This window comes from Thermobia domestica, chromosome 4 (genome assembly GCF_964235325.1).
Source record: "Thermobia domestica chromosome 4, izTheDome1.hap1.1, whole genome shotgun sequence".
NCBI classification, from domain to species: domain Eukaryota; kingdom Metazoa; phylum Arthropoda; class Insecta; order Zygentoma; family Lepismatidae; genus Thermobia; species Thermobia domestica.
This window is the reverse complement of record NC_137457.1, coordinates 327,587,594-327,606,335: the sequence shown is the minus strand read 5'-3', so window position 1 is coordinate 327,606,335 and position 18,742 is coordinate 327,587,594. Positions and strand designations below refer to the sequence as shown.

At 37.3% G+C, this 18,742-nt stretch overlaps 1 protein-coding gene across 1 annotated transcript in view; it reads left to right on the top strand.

Annotated features, from left to right (window-relative positions):
- EndoG (endonuclease G, mitochondrial) overlaps positions 1 to 5,738 on the top strand; it is a 31,719-nt gene extending 25,981 nt beyond the window's left edge. The window contains exon 5 of the mRNA XM_081756823.1: positions 3,573 to 5,738. Coding sequence (XP_081612949.1) covers positions 3,573 to 3,677 — 105 coding nt within the window. The 3' untranslated portion in view covers positions 3,678 to 5,738. The remainder of the gene's footprint in view (positions 1 to 3,572) is intronic.
- The last annotated feature ends 13,004 nt before the right edge of the window (positions 5,739 to 18,742 follow it).

Below are 18,742 nucleotides of genomic sequence, written 5' to 3'. Positions count from 1 at the left end.
CTTAAAAACAGCTTACGGGGACAGTGCTTTAAGGAAACATCACCGGGATCTGTTTTGCCACCGTAGAGAAGATCAAAACCACGCGACGGCCGAACTTCAGAAGATACCAAAATAGGACTTCCGTCGATGTTTTCAGCAATGGCAGAAGCAGTGGAGCAAATGTGTGTGTTCCGAAGATGCCTAATTTGAAGTTGATTAAGTAAATGTATACTTACTTATAATTGTGATAATAAAGAGCTACAGCAAAATTCCGGGATCTTTTTGACAGTCCCTCGTATATTATCAAAAATCCTTTGTATTATTTAAGCACATTAAACTCTAAATGCACTGAAACAGAGCACATGACAAATCTCATTAATAGCAGAAGATATAGATGACGATGGTCTCCTATACATCATTAGATTACAGGCTGGGATGCCGAATGCTAGTCTCAGTTATCAGAAACATGGCCGAAACTTCGTGATTTGGCGTTCCGATATGGAGACTTTTAAGAATCTAACTAATTAGATTTGATTGCTATTTTTACCATTAGATATGATCATTTTTGAAAACCAGAGGCACATACTTGGGTATTTCAATTTGAGCGTCGAACTCGTCACATCAGGTTCTCGCTTAGAAAGCAAATAAAGCACAGTTTTCGGTCGCGTTCAATTTCCTTCTGTTCGTAGTTATTTTATTTTTATTATTATTATTATTATTATTATTTTCTTTTTATTTTCAATGTACTCTAACTTCTACAAGTAAGTAAATTTCAACTATATAAGTAAAATACAATAAAATTTGATTGTTTCTAAATTGTTCGAGCGAGCATTTAGAATGTCGTTTTTTATGGTTTCCAGTTTAAATCCCAGGAGAATTCACTCTCAAACAGTTTTAAAACAAAAAGTATCTGATCCCTCTTCCGCTGTATCTTTTTTTATACAAATTAAAATTTATATGCAGTGATGCATAAATTCGCTTAGTCGCGCATTGCATGCTTTCTTTTTGACAATTAAAATAAACAAAAATATTCAATAGAAAGTAGCATGAAATTATTTCCTCATTAACATATTTAAAACTCAAAATCAGCGATCTCGGAAATTTCTTAGTACAGTGGAATTTCTTACGCGTCTTCTCTGAATAACAGACACCAATGGGACATGAATTTTTGTCCGTTACTGAGAGGTTACGGAAATTTGATTTCTCACAACGGTAATTGTATGCAGTAATATACAGAAAATACATTATGTATGAGCGTAAATATGTAAAATTCAATATGAAAATACTCTATTTAGTACTATTTGAATTACTGGGACGGATGAAGGAGACATTCATTTCTGTTAAATAATATGCTTAGCGAAAAAGGTATGTTTTTTCCTGTATAAGGGTATTAAAATTCATAGCAAGTGTGTTCTGTGAATCGGAAGAAACATGTGTGTTTGTGCACTGGCGCGGTATCTTCATTCACGGAATGGATGAGAAGGCAAGGTATTGAGAGTGTATATGTTTATTGACACAGCACCAATCACAAAGAATATCCTCTTAGAGAAAGTGAAAAAGGAAGCCCGGAAAACTCCAACCCAGACTTGTTCCAGTATCATAAGTAAAAGAAAAATGTTGCTTTTCCAAAGAAGTAAGAGAGGAAACATTTCTTGAAAATGCTATTGTAAAACAAGCAATGTTTGTTTTGTTATCTATGAAATTGTCGGGAAAGATGAAAAGTCCAGAGAAAAAAGGACTAAATTTGTTAGGGAAGGGAAGATAGTTCGCATAGAATTCTTGGCCATACGACTGACCCTGCATGAAGGTATTGAAGGTTTTCTAGGATTTCCACCAGAAAGCAATTTATTGCAGGTAGAAAAATTTTAAGTTCAGCTTGAAGATGTTCTGTTTGATGGTTCACCAGGTCTAGACTCATGATAGATACACTTGTGGGGAAAAGACTTTCTCTTTACTGTAATATATTGCAGAACCGAGAATAATTCCTGTCCGTTGCGAAGAGATTATTGAAACGTTTGGAGAAAAAAGGACTGTCCGCGTCCGTATCTGAGAGTGTCCGTAAAAAGGGGTGTTTTGTTCTATAAGAAAACATATTTTTGCCGGGACAAAAAAATCTGTCTGTATTATAGAGATGCCCTTAACGGAGGTTTCACTGTACCAGTATTTCTTGTGATCGAATTATTATTTAGTTATTTCAAGAACGTCATATCGAATCCGGCGTTTCATTTTTTTTAAGTAATAATTAAATTCGAAATCTGACAGGAAACTTATATACCAATTTTTATTGAAATCTGATTATTTTTCATATTTAATTCGTCATATGGTATCCACCATTTTGCTTTTTTAACAAATAATAGCTTTCCTATTTAAAATTACTTATCTGAAGAATTCCTATGGATTGATTTTTAAAAAGATTAAATTAACATTTTTAACATTTGAGACTCTTCTTAATATGCATTTGGAACTGGACAAGATATAGTAAATTTGGATATTTTCCTCGGTCATACGACAATTGTCATAACAAAAACTTTTTCAGCACAGAATATATCGAGAATAGTTATTACTTTTTGTATAAGGACAGTGCTACTTTTTTTTGTCACTTCTCGCCAGACTACTTATATCCACAGCAGTTAGCTACAAGGATTGTTACAAAAAATAATTTCTTTTTCATTGTTACGCTGCGCCTTGAATTATTACACTGCAGCAACACTGTTTTCATTTAAAATTTGACAAAGGTGGGGATGAAACTTGCAGTTAATGTCGGTGGAGCAATGAGTTTTGTTTGTAATATCAGTACTTGGTATAAAAGATAATTGTTGTAAATTATATAGTGCGTTTTTCGACAAAGCAGGTGTATCAAATCTGTTCAAAATGAAATGAAGTATGTTATCGTTATATGAGTCAGTAATGCACATGTCGAACGGAGTGTTTACTGTAGTTAAAGCTTTAGGGTGAAATAGTCAGATAATAGAAACAAAACTTCCGATGGGTGAAAAATATATTGCAGATGAAATTGAAAATGAGTGATCTATGACGATTTCCACATAACGGTTATAGAAAGTAGAACTCTTTTTGACACAGCGAGAAATTCTAAAAAATATGAATAATAACATAGGCGTCTAAATTACTAACATATTTTCATTTAGTTTCCTTAGTAGTAATCGTAGTACCAGTGGTTATAAGTATTAGAAGTAACGGTGATTACAGTGTGCAAAACATCCTGTAGTTTCAAATATTTGTTCCTACTTAGACAAATTCCTATAGTCCTCGGGCTTGCCTTCAGCTCAACCTGGCAGCCCTGGTTACAGATCTGGAAAAGTTTTCTTTGCTTCGATACTAAATGAACATGCTGTCCCGCGTATTTATACAACCCATAATTCGTATTTTTTTTCAGATTGCATAACTTCTTGTATTATGTATAAAGAGCAGCAGTTGTGACAAAAAAAAAGGAAAAAAAAGAAAGAAAGCAAAAAAAAGGGGCAAACCTATTTTTAAAAATGACAGTTTATATTCAGGGCTTTCACTGACCTTGGAAGTCAGGTGTATCGTGAAAAAGTTGTGTACTACTGCTTGAAATTTTGTTTTATTTCCAGGTTCCACCAGAGAGTATCGAGCGAGCGTCAGGGCTGCTGTTCTTTGACAGAATAGCTCGGAATAAGCTGTCTAAAATAAATGGAAAGAAGCAGGCATGGTTCTAATGGTAGTGATGCTAGAAACAAAAGTGGGAAAACTTGTCAGTATTTTTTAATGAAGAGAAAGACCATGTATTTTACTAGTCAACATTTGTTTTTTAGAATGTGGCCAGTTTGTATGAATTTTAAAGGTTGGTTTTATCACCATTTTTAATCGTGTACTCTGTAAAATATAAAAGCAAAGTATTGTCGGAAAAAAGAAACTGATGGTCTGGATTAAAGAGGAATCAAAATGTAGTCTTCTAGTAGGACAGTGATCAGCTTTTCTTCTTGCCTCGATGTTATTTCATGTGTCCTTCGTGGGGGAGTCCCTAGTACTCTGGTTTTCGTTGCGGGAGGCGTAGCTTCGATTCCTGGCAGCAGCTCATTTTACTTGCATCACTTTTTAAATTATAGATTCGTCTCGTATAGGCGTGGTGGTTTAAAATGGGACGTTAAACTCTTTAACGAACTTGTTTCACAGGTGGCTTTGTGATTCAGTCCGTGGTTCAGTTATCAGTGCATCCGAAATTGCGATGTTTCTGGATCTCTCCCGTCTCTTTTCATTCATCCAATTCTTTTATCAGGCCTCCTCGCTGGTCTTGTAGCTATCGCGTGCGGTGTTTCCTGATCTGAAGATTAAAAAGTAGCGAGGTTGCTCTCCAAAAGTAGTAGAATTGAACTATTTGTAGCCCAGACATAAAAATGAGTTATTTTGCAGCAATAAATTTTACTAGTCATTATTATATATATATATATTCGATTTAATAGAAACACCTGAAGTTGGAAGCATGTCAGATGTCTGAGTTGTCAATGGTCAGGTGGCGGTGATTGTATAAAAGGGCGACCTTTTTGATTTCCAAAGAGACATGTTTCCTTAAGTCAGTTTTGTAGGCTCTGAAATATCCTTTAGAAGGTTTACAGTGCGCTTTTTCATCTGTTACACCCCTAACTGTATATTGTCAACGTCAACAATTTTCGCCATTTTAATAACTATTTTGGGCTTTTTTTTTCTGTTTTATTTCTGTAATAATTAAACAAGGAACTTCGAGTGTGTGTGTGCGACATCACATTATTTAGGCTTCAATGTAGTTCCGTTAAGGAAAACCTATTGAGTAGAAAGCTTTGCTTCAATTCGATGGGAGGTGACACTATCAAAGTAAGCAATCACGGCTGTCACAAATAGGTATTGTTGAGTGCTTTTGTACGTACAAACATTTACGTAGTGCTCGGATGAGCTGATTTGGACTTAAGTGCCTCGTTTAGCACTGAGGCTATATAAGACATGGACCTGCAGCTAAACGTGGGATTCGAACCACATGATCACCCATGAAGAATTGAACCGGGGTCTCTTGCGCTTTACACGAACTTTACTTAGTGACCGAGATACAGCATCACTGAAAAAAAGGAACATAGGAAGAATGAAATGTGAAATGTTACGTGTTTTAACAGTTTTCTGGACTTGTGACTTTAATAACAGTATGTTCTGAGATTTATTTTAGACAGACTTTTTAATACATCAGTGAATTTTGTGTTCTTATATATGATTTGATTAGTTTAAGTGCTGTTTCTATGTATTTATATAGTTTACACCTTTTTTAACTAAAATTTTGCACCTAAAATTCCTTGTCCAGGAATCAATGAACAAATGTCTTGACCTTTGATAATGTTATGATTGACAGCTGACAAGTGTTTAGCTAATGGTATTGGAGGCCTAATCCTTTGTTATAAACATAAAATAATATAATTTTGATTTTATAAAAGAGGCATATAAAATTCCGTTTGCACCTCCTCCGTTTAGTACGAGAAAAAGAATGGTGACAAAACCGTATTTACTTTGACTTTAATGTGAAATAAAATGAAATTACACAAAATATAAGAATGGTTTTATATGATGAATGGTTTTATGTTTAATGCTCAAATATTCTGTGATCATACAATTGATACATTTATAAAAAAAAATATTATCATAGTATATATTAGTTAAGTTATATGAGAAAAGAAGTTATAAATTAAAATGGTATTGTAGTATTAGAATTGTTTATAGCAGATTAGTTGGATGCCCAACAAATTGTTTTGTTTTTTTTTCTAAAATAAAATTTTATAAGAATGATTTTCAAATGTTTTATTATCCATTCGATGAAGTATCAAAAACTATCTGAAAGAAGTGATGAAATTTTTCGCGTCACTCTTCGAGATATTGTCAAAAAAGTTTCGATATCGGGAGATTTAAGGAGTCATATCTCGGGAACCTTAAGTCATAGAGAGATGATATTGGTGTTCGTCAGTATCTAAGAGGATGGTGGCCAACTGGCCACCGTTCCCCAGATATTGGAAAAAAAAAAAGTTTGGATTTCGGGAGATTTAAGGAGTCATATCTAGGGAACCTTAAGTAATAGAGATGATATTGGTGTTGATCAGTACCTAAGAGGATGGTGAACATTTTGGTACCAAACAGTAACTGGTGGCTACTGGCCAACTGGCCGCCATTCCCCAGATATTGAAAAATAAAGTTTGGATTTCGGTAGATTTAAGGAGCTGTATCTCGGGAACCGTAAGTCATAGATGGATGATATTTTGTGAATTTTTCAAGTTTGAACATGTGTCTTCGTAAAATAACATATCGTAGAACGTTTGAACAGAACTCTTAAAGAAAACATGTGGAAAAAAAATTATTACTCAAGGAACATATAAATGGATAAAAATGTATTACAAGAATTGTTTCATGAGTATAATAATAAAGTACATAGAACAATTGGTTTAACTTTCCTGGACGTCAGTGTTTGGAGCTTCTCGTTTCAGTACGATGTTTTTTGTACGTTATTGCAGTAGGGTATCCATTTCTCGTCAGTCCTGATAAACTGCTTCAGAAATGAATCGTGTTCGTTATGTTTCAGTAGAGATTCGCAGATAGAAGTTCTATCGAGTGAATGTTTTGAGTCAGATCATGTGGCACGGTTCTTTTTGTAACCTCCTTTCTTCAAATGATTTAACATTGTTTGGTGACGGATGATTAGGTGATTGGCAATATCATAGCACTTTATATGCCATTTATGCTGGACTTTTGTACTGTTTATGCTCGATTTTTGCCAAAATATCGTCCACGTTTGCTGTGATTGGTGTCCAACGGCGAGGAACATCTTGGACATCGGACTAAACCATCTTTTGGCTGTTACTTTTGATAACTTAACTTACCCATAAACAGAACTAATTGTAAAATGTAGCGCAATTTTATGGAAAGTTCTCTTATCTTGACGATGCAAAACCTTAGGTAATGATTCTAAGAATTCTGATTCGTTTTGCACATCTAGTAACTCAAACCATCAGGTATCAAATGACGTTAGACCTGACCCGCTACGACTCGTACACCTTGAGATTTGGGACACTAACTTTTTAGACTACCTAGTAGTACATTTTCTTGGATAATCTGCTCCAGTGAGTCTCCGTAACTATGTCCCAGTTTGTTGGAAGAAAATTATGATAAACCTAAACAATATTTGGTTTCTTCTGTTTTGTAGAAGCCACTAAAACACTTTTGCAACGTTGACCAAGGACATTAATTTTTGATCTTTCTATCAGGGATGTGCTTCAAAACAAAACCAGTTGAAAATGTTCCAAGAGTCTTACCAGAACGAACTTAATAAAGAATTAAATTTTCTTATTAACTTCTACAGGTTTTAAACTGTGCGCTTGATGAGATTGAAAGGTCATCGTGCATCACGAGTTGCTGCTGCCACGCAGAACAATAGACTCTGATCTGTAATGCCGACAATTGGTATGAGTACGCCTGGCAATCAAAAGAAGCGGCCTGAACTGGTCAACAGAGAGGGTATCGTATACCACGCTTACAACGCCAGACCGTATTCATCTGTAACAACCCGTCAGAAATTAAGTGAACTTGACTGGATGGTTTTAATACATGCACCGGATAGTCCGGATCTTCACCGTCGGACTTTCATTTATTTCGATCTCTGTGGAACTACCTAAGTGGTGTTAAGTTAATTTTTAAAGAGGCTTGTGAACACTACGTGTCATAATTTTTTGACCATAAACGACAGAAGTTCTAAAGCGTCGGGATTATGTTGTTGCCGTAAATATGGCGGAAGGTCATCGAACAAAATCGTGTATATGTGGTTTCATAATGTTATTTTCAAATAACAATAAATGTATTCTCAATTTTGACCTCCAAAGGCTTAATAGTTTGTAGACAACCTGATATATAAGGAAAGATTAAAAACTAAGGGTCGCTTCGCTCGCAGTCACTGAGTGACGTGACTTAGTTACGTCACTACTTCTGAAAAGACAGGCAACCGACAGCAGATAACGAGGCTTCTTGTTCTTTTCTCTTTCCCCACCCCTTTTATTGCCCAAGTTATGAATGGTGTTGCCAGGACATAGAAATACATGGAACACGAAGAAACACATATAGCCGTTCATGGTTCGAGATCTCAGTGTCCATTCAGCTACTCTCCGATTCGTATAGTTCGTAAAAGCATTTCCACCGTCTCAAGTTATTCCACTTTGAGAAATAGCTGTTAATAGTAAGCAAGCACTTCTTATTTTGCTGCTCAGAAAGAAGAAACGTAGGGGGAAAGAAAAACTGTGTATCCTATGCTATTAACGAGATTGCATACTGGCCTGTATCTTACTTTGTATCGTGATCTGTGTGCAGACAAAATGAAGTTCTGCTGCCCGGTTCCTGCAAGGGCAGCAAAATTCTAAGCACTTAACCACAGAGAATCCCATCAATATATATTTGAAGGGTAAGCGGAAAAAAGAAGGAATGTCACAAAACTGCATTGTCGAGAAAACTGCGATTTAATATTGAAAACCGCGTAAGAAGAATAGGGTTAGTTACATCTTTTGCCCTTTTTTACATGGACATTTTTACATCTACGTATGCATGGCATATACAGTCAAATAGTACCAAGAGTCACCAACAGATAGGACAAAGCACCCGAAAAAGCGCATACATGGACATTCCTTGTTTTTTCCCCTTACCCTTCATTTGGTTTTGCCAACAACATATTTCCGTCCTTTACTTCTTTCCTTACTGATTTAATAATACTATTTCTGATAAAAACAATAAAGAGGAGCGCTCCAGTACCTTTTTTTTAATTAGTATGAAAACCAAAAATGGTAGATGTATACCACGTTTGATTTTAGTAAAGAGGTTAGAATCAAGATGGAATATTATTCTTGGGACACAATTGATTACAGAAAACAGCTTCTCCCTACCTATTACAGTTTTTACCTTATAGTGATCAGCGTTTAAACCGGAAGTAGTTGATTTATGCCATTTTTGGTTTGAATAGAGGGTTAAGAGATGAGATAGTACACATTTTTGAAATGCTAAATCGATTACAAAAACACTTTTCGCTATCTATTACCATTTTTATTCTATGGCGATCAACACTGAAACCGGAAATGGTTGATTTCTGCCACTACCGACTTGAATAAAGTGTTAAGAGGCAAGATGCGAACTATTCTTAGAACGCTAAGTCGATTCCACGGAAATCGAACTCGCTCTCTCATCGATTTTCCTCTATATATTGAAACCGGAAGCCGTACTGGATTTCAACCACTTCCGGTTTCAGTACAGTATTAAGCATGGATATGGAAGTTATTCTTGGAACGCTTAATCGATTTGAGAAAACTCCTTCCCGTTATCTATTACGGCTTTTGCTCTATATTGGCAACGTTAAAACCGGAAATGGTTGATTTTTCTGAGGTCCGGTTGATCAATCGTCTGCATTAACGAATTCAGACGAAATACCATAATCGCTCCACATATCCATTACAAAAACAGAATATAAAAATTTGGCATCTGTGCAAGAGTTATTGTAGGAGTAACGGACGGACGTACTAAGGGTACAATATTATGTCTCTTTACGTGATAATAATAATAGTTATAAACGTAGATCCGGAAATGATTCATTTGGCATAAGGGGTGGCTGAAAACATGATGATTAATATAAATGACTAATGCCCAAAGAACAAAACATAATAGACGACTAGGCAGGCTTGGATTTACCACGAGGCCCGAGTCTAGGGGCGCAACGTTTTGAGGGGAGCACTTTAAACGAAGATTTAATTAGCAAGTCGAAGAAGTGCAATAGTATAATAATAATAATAATGGAAGTCAAATTAAACAGTCTCCAAATAATAATTGATTTAGCACGTCTATTGGCTTTAATCATTGATCGTCGAAGCTAAATAGAATTTTAACGTTGTACTTGCAGTAGACAGTAGCGAAGAGGCGGGTAATTATGGTATACTGCACTTCCCTCGCATCCCTCCTCTGCATGTGCTCCACAATATAAATCTAGATAAATTTCAACAATCCGATTATTTTATTCCTTTTAATGAAATTCTTAGTGTTGGAATATTCAAACTATAAGGCTAGTTTTAGACGGAAGCATTTATCGTAGCATTTCTCGTAGCAAAAATCGTATCATCGATATCCTACCGTGTAAAGTAGAAAATGCTATAGCATTTCCCATGCCATGGCATATCCTATGGCATTTCTTGTCGATAGAACCTGCTCTATTTCGTAGCATTTTCCCCAGCATTTCTGGTCCGATTGCAGCGCCGTGGTGTGTTAAAAAGAAGCGAAAGATTTTGTGCTAAATATCCATGTTCTTTGTTTTGTGTGGGAAATTGAATTGTAGTAAACAAAAAATGAGTTGGATTAGGGATGCTGTTTGTCCACATACTTCTGTGTGATTTTCGTTTTTTAATATGGCCGGCGAGAACTGTTGTTACAATTACTATAGCTTTAGCTACCTCACGCTTAATTTTAGAGCCATAATTGCGCTCTTCTCCAGTGATTTGTTTGCTACGTTACGACAGATGCTTATAAAAATGCTACCGTTTAAAAGCACCATATACTTTTGATGCCATAGAATATTATATGAAATTTTTGACAGCACATCTGCTACGATAATTGCTTCCGTCTAAAACTAGCCTTACGGACGAAATTTCAAAAAGAAATTCTTTCATTATTGCGCCAACGCATATTATAAAACTCAAAGTCATCATTCTCTGTAACTTTATTTCAAACAAGAAAAGATCGTGAATTTGTAGTAATTCAAGTCTTTCTTCACACAGCATATGTAAAATGAAAATTCATTAAAATTTATACTAAAACGAAATAAAGGTATACGTAAAATAAGTTTTTCATTATTATTGTCTTTTGTGTTAAAAATTTCCCCTATCGGGGAGGGGTAGAAAACCCGCGACTAGGGCAGGTTACGGAAAGATCAACTGTGCATGTTTCGTCTGATCAGCACTATTTTTTAACATACACATGCATTGGCATCAAGACACACTGGCAATCTTGTGCGCTGACGGTCACTGCAGTGTCCCCGTACGAAGGCTACAATTTGAAGCAATGCTTTTCCTCGAGTGGTGAGCACTGAGAGTTGCGCGAGAGCGGTCGGTGACGGCAACTGCAGTTGCCTCGTACGAACGCAACAATTTAAGCGGCCCCATCACTGCGAAATTAAAATACCTCTAATTTTACAGTAATTATGTGATATCTTCAAATAGATAAAAGATAATCGAAAAGTGCAACAAGACCTCCCTAGACAATATTATTTTGCGTGAGATACCGTTATCAAGACTCATTTATCTGCTTTCAATTTCGAGCCATTTAGTAAATCGGCATTTATTTTCGCGTTTCTAAATAACTGCATACGGAAAGCTACTAGGTGACTCGTGATAATGGTACTTCATGCAAAATAACATCGTCTAGGGAGGTCTTGATCCACTTTTCGATTATATTTTATCTATTTGAAGATATCACATAATTATTGTAAAATTAGCGGTATTTTAATTTCGCAGTGATAGGGACTCTTAAAGCAAAGTTTCACAAGCAGTTGCGTCACTCAGTGACTGCCGAGGCTGGCGAGGAGCCTCGGTGACTGCGTATGAATAAGCAGTAAGATTACAAGTCTGATATTTCTAGATTTCCGTGTGTTATATATTTAAATACATGGAGTTGGCAACTGTGCATTGTTTCAGCCACCCGCCACCTACGGCGCTAGTTGTATATAAACACAAATGGCGACTCGTTTGGAAAACTGATCGCGCGTGAAGAAGTCCGCTTAGTTATTTGATTTCTGTGGGCGAAACATGTAACTGCGGATGAAATTCACCGGCAGCTGGTACAGATTTACGGAAACACTGTAGTGTCTCGTCAGCATGTTGCAAAATGGTGTCGAAAATTTGCAACTGGTAGAGAAAACGTTACCGATGAGGAGCAGAGTGGCAGAGCCCAGCACGCTGTTGAACTACTTTAGCTGCGACACCATCGACCACTCTCCCTACAACCTGTACCTCGTTCCAAGTGACTCACTTGTTCCCGCACTTGAAAGAGCACCGAGGAAGCCGTCGCTTCCCCTCAGACGAGGAGGTGAAACACTTCGTGACAACGTGGATGAACAGAACAGGACAGGTTTTTTTTACCAGGGGGGAATCGTGAAACACATCCTAAGATGCGACAAGTACCTCAACCGATATGAAGACTATGGGCGGTATTCAGAGAGAATTCGTTATTAATCAATGTTTACAGACTAGTTAGTGAAATACTAGCTCTTTACTAAGGAAAATGTACTTTTTGGTATTCAGTCTACTTGAGTACAACTAAAAAGTTTATTTGGGTATGATTAACTAATATAATCCCAATGCATCGGGTGAGAAAAATAAATGCGGTAACTACGAAATGTAGACGTGCGCATGCGTAGTGTGTAAAAATGAAAAGACATGAAATCTGAAATGTTGTGTCGTACAAGCTAAACCGTGACTAAAAGGGTATCCTCTGCTCTAGATTAATTAGTCACATGTGATTAATTTCGTGAACTAGTACGTCCTAATCAGAGACTCTGAATACACTTTTGATAACCATCCGTTAGTCAAATTCGTAGTAAGGCTTTAATCAGGTGTCAAAACGACTCTGCATAAGGCCCTATATCTTGAAAAATAACCTAATGTGTGTACTATGTGTTAGCTGTATTGGTTGTAAGAACTGATATATACACGTTTCAACGCAGGCTTTGTAACCTTACTTTCCGAACACTTCTCGTATCAATGATTTGAAACTAGACTAATTACACGAATTTGTTACTGGCATTTGAATTTCGTAGCTGTAACTTGGTAATTGTGTTTTAACGTTTCTTCTACCAAATACAGCAGATCCCCGACTAACCAGCCTAATGTGGCTGAAAGGCAGTGAGGATAATATAGAATAGGTCGTAGTTGGATGATTCTCACTTTCTGCGCCATCTATACCATTATATAAACACTCTTTATAACAAAATCGGCTCTTATTCATATCTTCTGACTTTCTAAGCCAGTACTTTATAAATGTTCTGTACATCTTCAAAATGAGTCGCTTTGACGTATGATTAGCGTCATACTAAAGGCCTGACTACTGCAGGAAACCTGTTAGTCGGACTCTTTAGTATGGCACTAATCACACGTGAGAAAAACTCTACATAAGGCCCAGGAAGTTTATGATATATTTTTAATATCTGACATCCGTAAAAGCTAAATCAATGGGTTACATTTTATGATATCTTTCAATCTTCAATAAGAGAGCAAAAGTTCTACCCTGTGATCATCCAACCGAGAAACATCGTTGAAAGCTATCAGACAAGAAATTTTGGGGGTGTCCACTCAGTCATGGAGTTAGTGCCTGTCGTTATCTTTCGATCAGCGTTTTTTTTTCTTCTTTCAACATTATTATGAACATTCTCCAATGAAGTGATTCTTTGGTACTAATCAAAAATAACGATAAATCACTAGCTAGTTCATCTTAAAAGTATTGATTCCATTTAACAGGTAGCGTGCAGCGTAGAACCGAAACGGTATGCGACCGAAACCATTTCAGAAACCTGTCTGGGTTCTGTGCCCTTTCTCTTCTGTGTCGCTGCCTAAAATAATTTAACTTTTAATTATGCCCTTAAAAGGAAAGAAACAATATTTTTATCATCCGTTCAATCTATGTTGCTATAAACTCCTGCCGACTCTGTGCCGATGTGGGAAATATGTATAGACTGCGTACGATCGAAATGACATATGCCCAAAGCGGCACACGGTCATCGAGACATCATAGGGTAGAATGAAGCAAAGATTTCTTTCTTAAGAAAGCACCCGTAGCTCTGCCAATTGATTTTAATTTATAAAATATTCAGAACATTGTATATGAATAATTGTGACCGAGAAAATAACCATAGTGTTAAATTCAGGGATGCAAATAACCACTCGTCCGGGGCGAGTAATTCATCGGTGCGGGCGAGTATTAAATATGATACCGAAGGCAAGTAAATTATTTCTATTGTAGGATGTGGGCTAGTACCTTTTGTCTTGGGCGAGTAAAATTATGTTGCTTATTTGCATCCTTGTGTTAAATGGTATGGTGCAAGATATAGTTTCTTTTGTGCTTTGTCAAGAGTATTTCATTCCTATATTTACGGATACTTATATTTTATTATGAATTTTCTTCACTCCTTATCTTAGGGAGTGATTAATAGTAATTATTTTTGTTGTTATATTTCCTATGTTAATATTGTGTGTTGGATGAGCATAGGGAAAACATTTTGCTCTCTTATTGAAGATTGAAAGATATGATAAAAACGTAATCCATTGCTTTTACTTTTACCATCTGCCTTAAAAGCAGGAAACGTAAAATGATGTAGAAAAATATGAAATGAAATCTGTGAGTTTTACGTCCGACGTTATGCCGGTTAGGATAAAGGAGACGGTGATGAGGAGAGATGAATGAAATTGTGGAATGAGGAAAGTGGGAGGAAACGGGAGAACCCCGAGGAAACCCACGCACACGGTGTTTGTCCACTACTGGGTGGTAGGGGCTGGGATCGAACCCGGGACCCCAAGCACCAGAGGTAAACGCTCTACCACTGAGCCACCGCGGCCCTTTAAAATGATGTAGAGTATACATTAGGGATGGCCACAAAGTTCCGGTTCCGGCGGAACCGGTTCCGCGGGGAACCGGTTCTCGGAGATCCGGTTTTCAGAACCGGTTTTGGAACCGGTTCCGGACCTGGATCCGAAAACCCGGCTCCAGAACCGGATCTTAGGAACCGGTTCCAGACCTGGATCCGAAAACCCGGTTCCAGAACCGGATCTTAAGAACCGGTTCCAGATCTGCATCTGAAAACCCGGTTCCAGAACCGGATCTTAGGAACCGGTTCCACATCTGGATCTGAAAACCCGGTTCCAGAACCGGATCTTAGGAACCGGTTCCAGACCTGGATCCGAAAGCCCCCGAAGACCCGTAAAGGAGGCATAAAGTTCACCTTCAAAAATAATGCAAAGAGGACCATGCGCTTGTGCCTTCCCCGCCCAGACCCGTTTGTGCCCCCAGAAAAAAATTTTGGTCCACCAGTGGGTGTTTAGCCAAATGAGTTGGCCAGTTTGCCTGTTTAACCAATGAGTTTGCCAGTTACCCAGTTTATTTAGCCAAATGAGACAAGCTGCCGCCGCCTGGGCGCCTGCCTGTCGCTTCCACCATTTCATCTAGCATACTGTTCACAGCTTGCCAGCAGCTCGGGTTTAGCGTAGGGATGGTCACAAAGTTTCGGTTCCAGCGGAACCGGTTCCACGAAGAACCGGTTCTGTTTTCAGAACCGGTTCCAGACCTGGATCCGAAGAACCGGTTCCAGACCTGGATCCGAAGAACCGGTTCCAGACATGGATCCGAAAAACCGGTTCCGGAACCGGATCTTCTAGAACCGGATCCGTTCAGACCCGAAAACCGGTTCCACCAGGAACCGGTTCTGGCCATCCCTAGTATACATACATGGATTTTTTTAAAAAAGAGAAACATTAAGGTAAAACCTATCCCTAATTCTTAATAAAATAATTTGAACTTAATTTACTGTTCATGGGTAAATGATTATACAAATGCAAAAAGGTAGATTTTGTTTGAAAATGTCTTTGATAAATGACCGCTTTTCATTGTCAGCATCTCGTTTATATGAAGGCGTTAAAAGTTAAGTAGATGGTTCCAAAAAAAAATTATGGAAATTTATTTTATAAGTAGCCCAGATAATCGATAGTCTACTGTATATTGTTTAGACGATAGTACTTGGTGAAAATAAATACTCTGAATCCTACAATATTATTAGAAGGAAAAAATGTCCAAAGATGACATATATATATACAGTGGCGGATCCAAGGGGGGCTATAGGGGCTATAGCCCCCCCCCCTTGACGCTCAGGTATACACTGGATAAAATGGGCTTCAATCCTGCTTTACACTGGATAAAAGGGCAATATATGGTTTAGCCCCTCCCTTGATCATATCCTGGATCCGCCCTTGTATATATATATATATATATATATATATATATATATATATATATATATATATATAGCAAAACAAACAGTGTAAACTGAGTGTAAACAAAAGGTCATGCTTAGTTTTCCAGCAAAACTGAGAAAAAAATTGTAAACCTAAAAATTGACTCTGTACGAAAACCATGCCGCTTATGGGGATGAGGGGATGAGAATATTCATTAAAATCTTCATTATAATATTAACATAAACAACAATATGTGATATGGTTAATGCAGGGCCGTAACTTCTGGCGGACAGGGAACAACTGCCCCCAGGAAAGCTTCCCACCGTTCGAGGTGGTCCCATTTTAAGACAAAATTTTCTTACTCCATATACGATGCGAATAAATGAAGCATCAAACAGGTTCACTACATTACATAAACAAAACAGCAGACAAAAGATAAATAAAACAAAAATGAGTCGTGGACCCTTTTCAGTAAAAAATATCTACTGTTAGGGGCCCTAGAAATAATACTTATTCGTATGGCGTTGAGATTTGTCAATATTGTCCCATTAATTAATTTGTCATGTATGGAACGGGCCCAGGGTCGTAACTGACAGCGTTTCAGTTAATATTGAAACCGCAAGTAGTACTAGGGTTTTACCATTTCCGGTTTAAGTAGATTAAACTATAGATGAAATATATATTTGAGATGCTTAATTAATTGCAGAAAACCACTAGATCTACTCTTTCTCTACTATCGTTTTTTTTTCCTATAGCGATCATCGTTAGTAGTAGTTGATTTTTCAAATTTGGACAGGATATAAGATTTGTGATGTAAGGTCCCACTTAGGAAAGATTTTTGGAAATTAGGCGGAGAAAGGAGTGAAGGAGGGATAGCAATTATGATCTTAAAATGACTATATCTCGGAATCTATAAATCTTAGAGACATAATATTTGTATTTGAACTTCTCATTTAAAATAATTAGACACGTGTTTCACCGTGTTTTTATTTGCCCTAGAACAGAAGAAAAACGTTGGGTTTACAATCGTTATAATTGGATGTCCTATCTCGAAATTCGTTAAGGCAACGTATTTACATGTTTATTTAAAATAATTAAAGACGTGTCTCAATACTTGTTGATGTTCTCATAAAGGGAACAAAATGGCGGGACGAAAAGAAAAAAGGGCGGGGTCGTAATTGTTACAATAACATCGCCATATCTCGAAATCCTATGTTAACGTCTTTCAGCGTTTTTTTTTTTTTTTTGAAAAAAGAGGAGTGTGGTTTGTAGTTGTTCAAAAATGGAATGAAATGTTTGTTTTACGTCCCACGCTTAAGCTAAAGAAGGCGGTGATGATGAGGAATGAATAAAGTGGGAGGAAACGGGAGAATCCCGAGAAAACGTACGAACACGATTTCCGTCCACTACAAAGCCCATCTTTCTTCTACTTTGAAAAAAACAACTTGGCGCGAGCTGGGCTCGAACTATACGGGCCCCACGCACCAAAGTTGAAGGCTCAACCACTGAGCCGCTGTGCCCTCAGGTTGCAATTGTTATAAGATAGCCATGTCTCAAAATCTCGTAAGATTAGGAATATGAGGAGTGGGAGGCCGACAAATGTATTGTCTGACGGGCGAAGTCTCCAGTTAACCGAAGGCTATTTGATTACGAAAAACCCGCTTCTTACTATCTACTATGGTCCTGGGCCTTATCCTACAATATTGGAAATCTTGAGGAGGCCTAACAACGGTGGTTTGTCTCTACTTGGAGAAGCTGTATACCATGTAAACAATATTGTGCAACTTTTTTCACGAAACTTCAATGATTTCACCTAACAGTTGTGCAAACACAGTACGATAAGAAAATGCACAATATATAGACAATGTTTTCCTAACGTGGGAAGACAAAATTCGTCCTTCATTGATTCTTTTTTAAGCAAAACTTCTGTTGTAAATTCGCACTACATTTACAATGTAGCTAATAAACCGTCTTATCATTTGCTTTCATTTCCTTTCAATCTTTACACCAACAGGTGCAACCATGTGACTACAGACGTAAGTCCAAGTAGTCTGTATTAACGTTGAAATTATGCTATTTCAATAGTTAACAGTGCATACCGGAATTAAAATGGCAGGGACCGAAGTCCCAAATTGCCTTTGTTATAAATAAGTCTTAATATTAGCGCCAGACACGGGCGGCGATTAGGGGGGGCAAAGGGGGGCAGTTGCCCCCCCACTTTTTTGAAATTACCCATTCATGTATGTAGTTTGATTTGGAAATATAAAGTTTTGTATGCATTATTGGTTCATAGAATAAAATTGGTGCCATAAAATATTTCTCGTTCCATGAGTACGTATTGCTTGTTTTCCCGTGGAATTAAGAAAGCTACAGGAATTGCGTTTGAATTGCCACTAAAAAATGGCCCAAAAATTAATCTATTGGAGCGCCACAATTCGAGCGTACTTTCATTTCTTCTTGCAAGGGCTCGATATGTTAGTTAGCCGCTCTGGAACTAATTGAGATAACATTTCGCAAGAAAAGAAGTCCTTCACAAGTTATTCTTTAATTGCACAAAAATCAACAGTTCCTAAAATGTATTTTCTTCTTTCTAATAATAAGGAATATTTTGATTTGATCTTTTTCAGTTTAAAATCCTGTTCAGCAGCGAAGTTATGTGAGACGTGAACTTAATGATCAACGTGGAGTCCGAACCACGTGCGCTCGCCCCGGGAATCGAGCTCGGGTCTCCCCGTGTACGCTAACCCCGTAGCCACGAAGGAGCT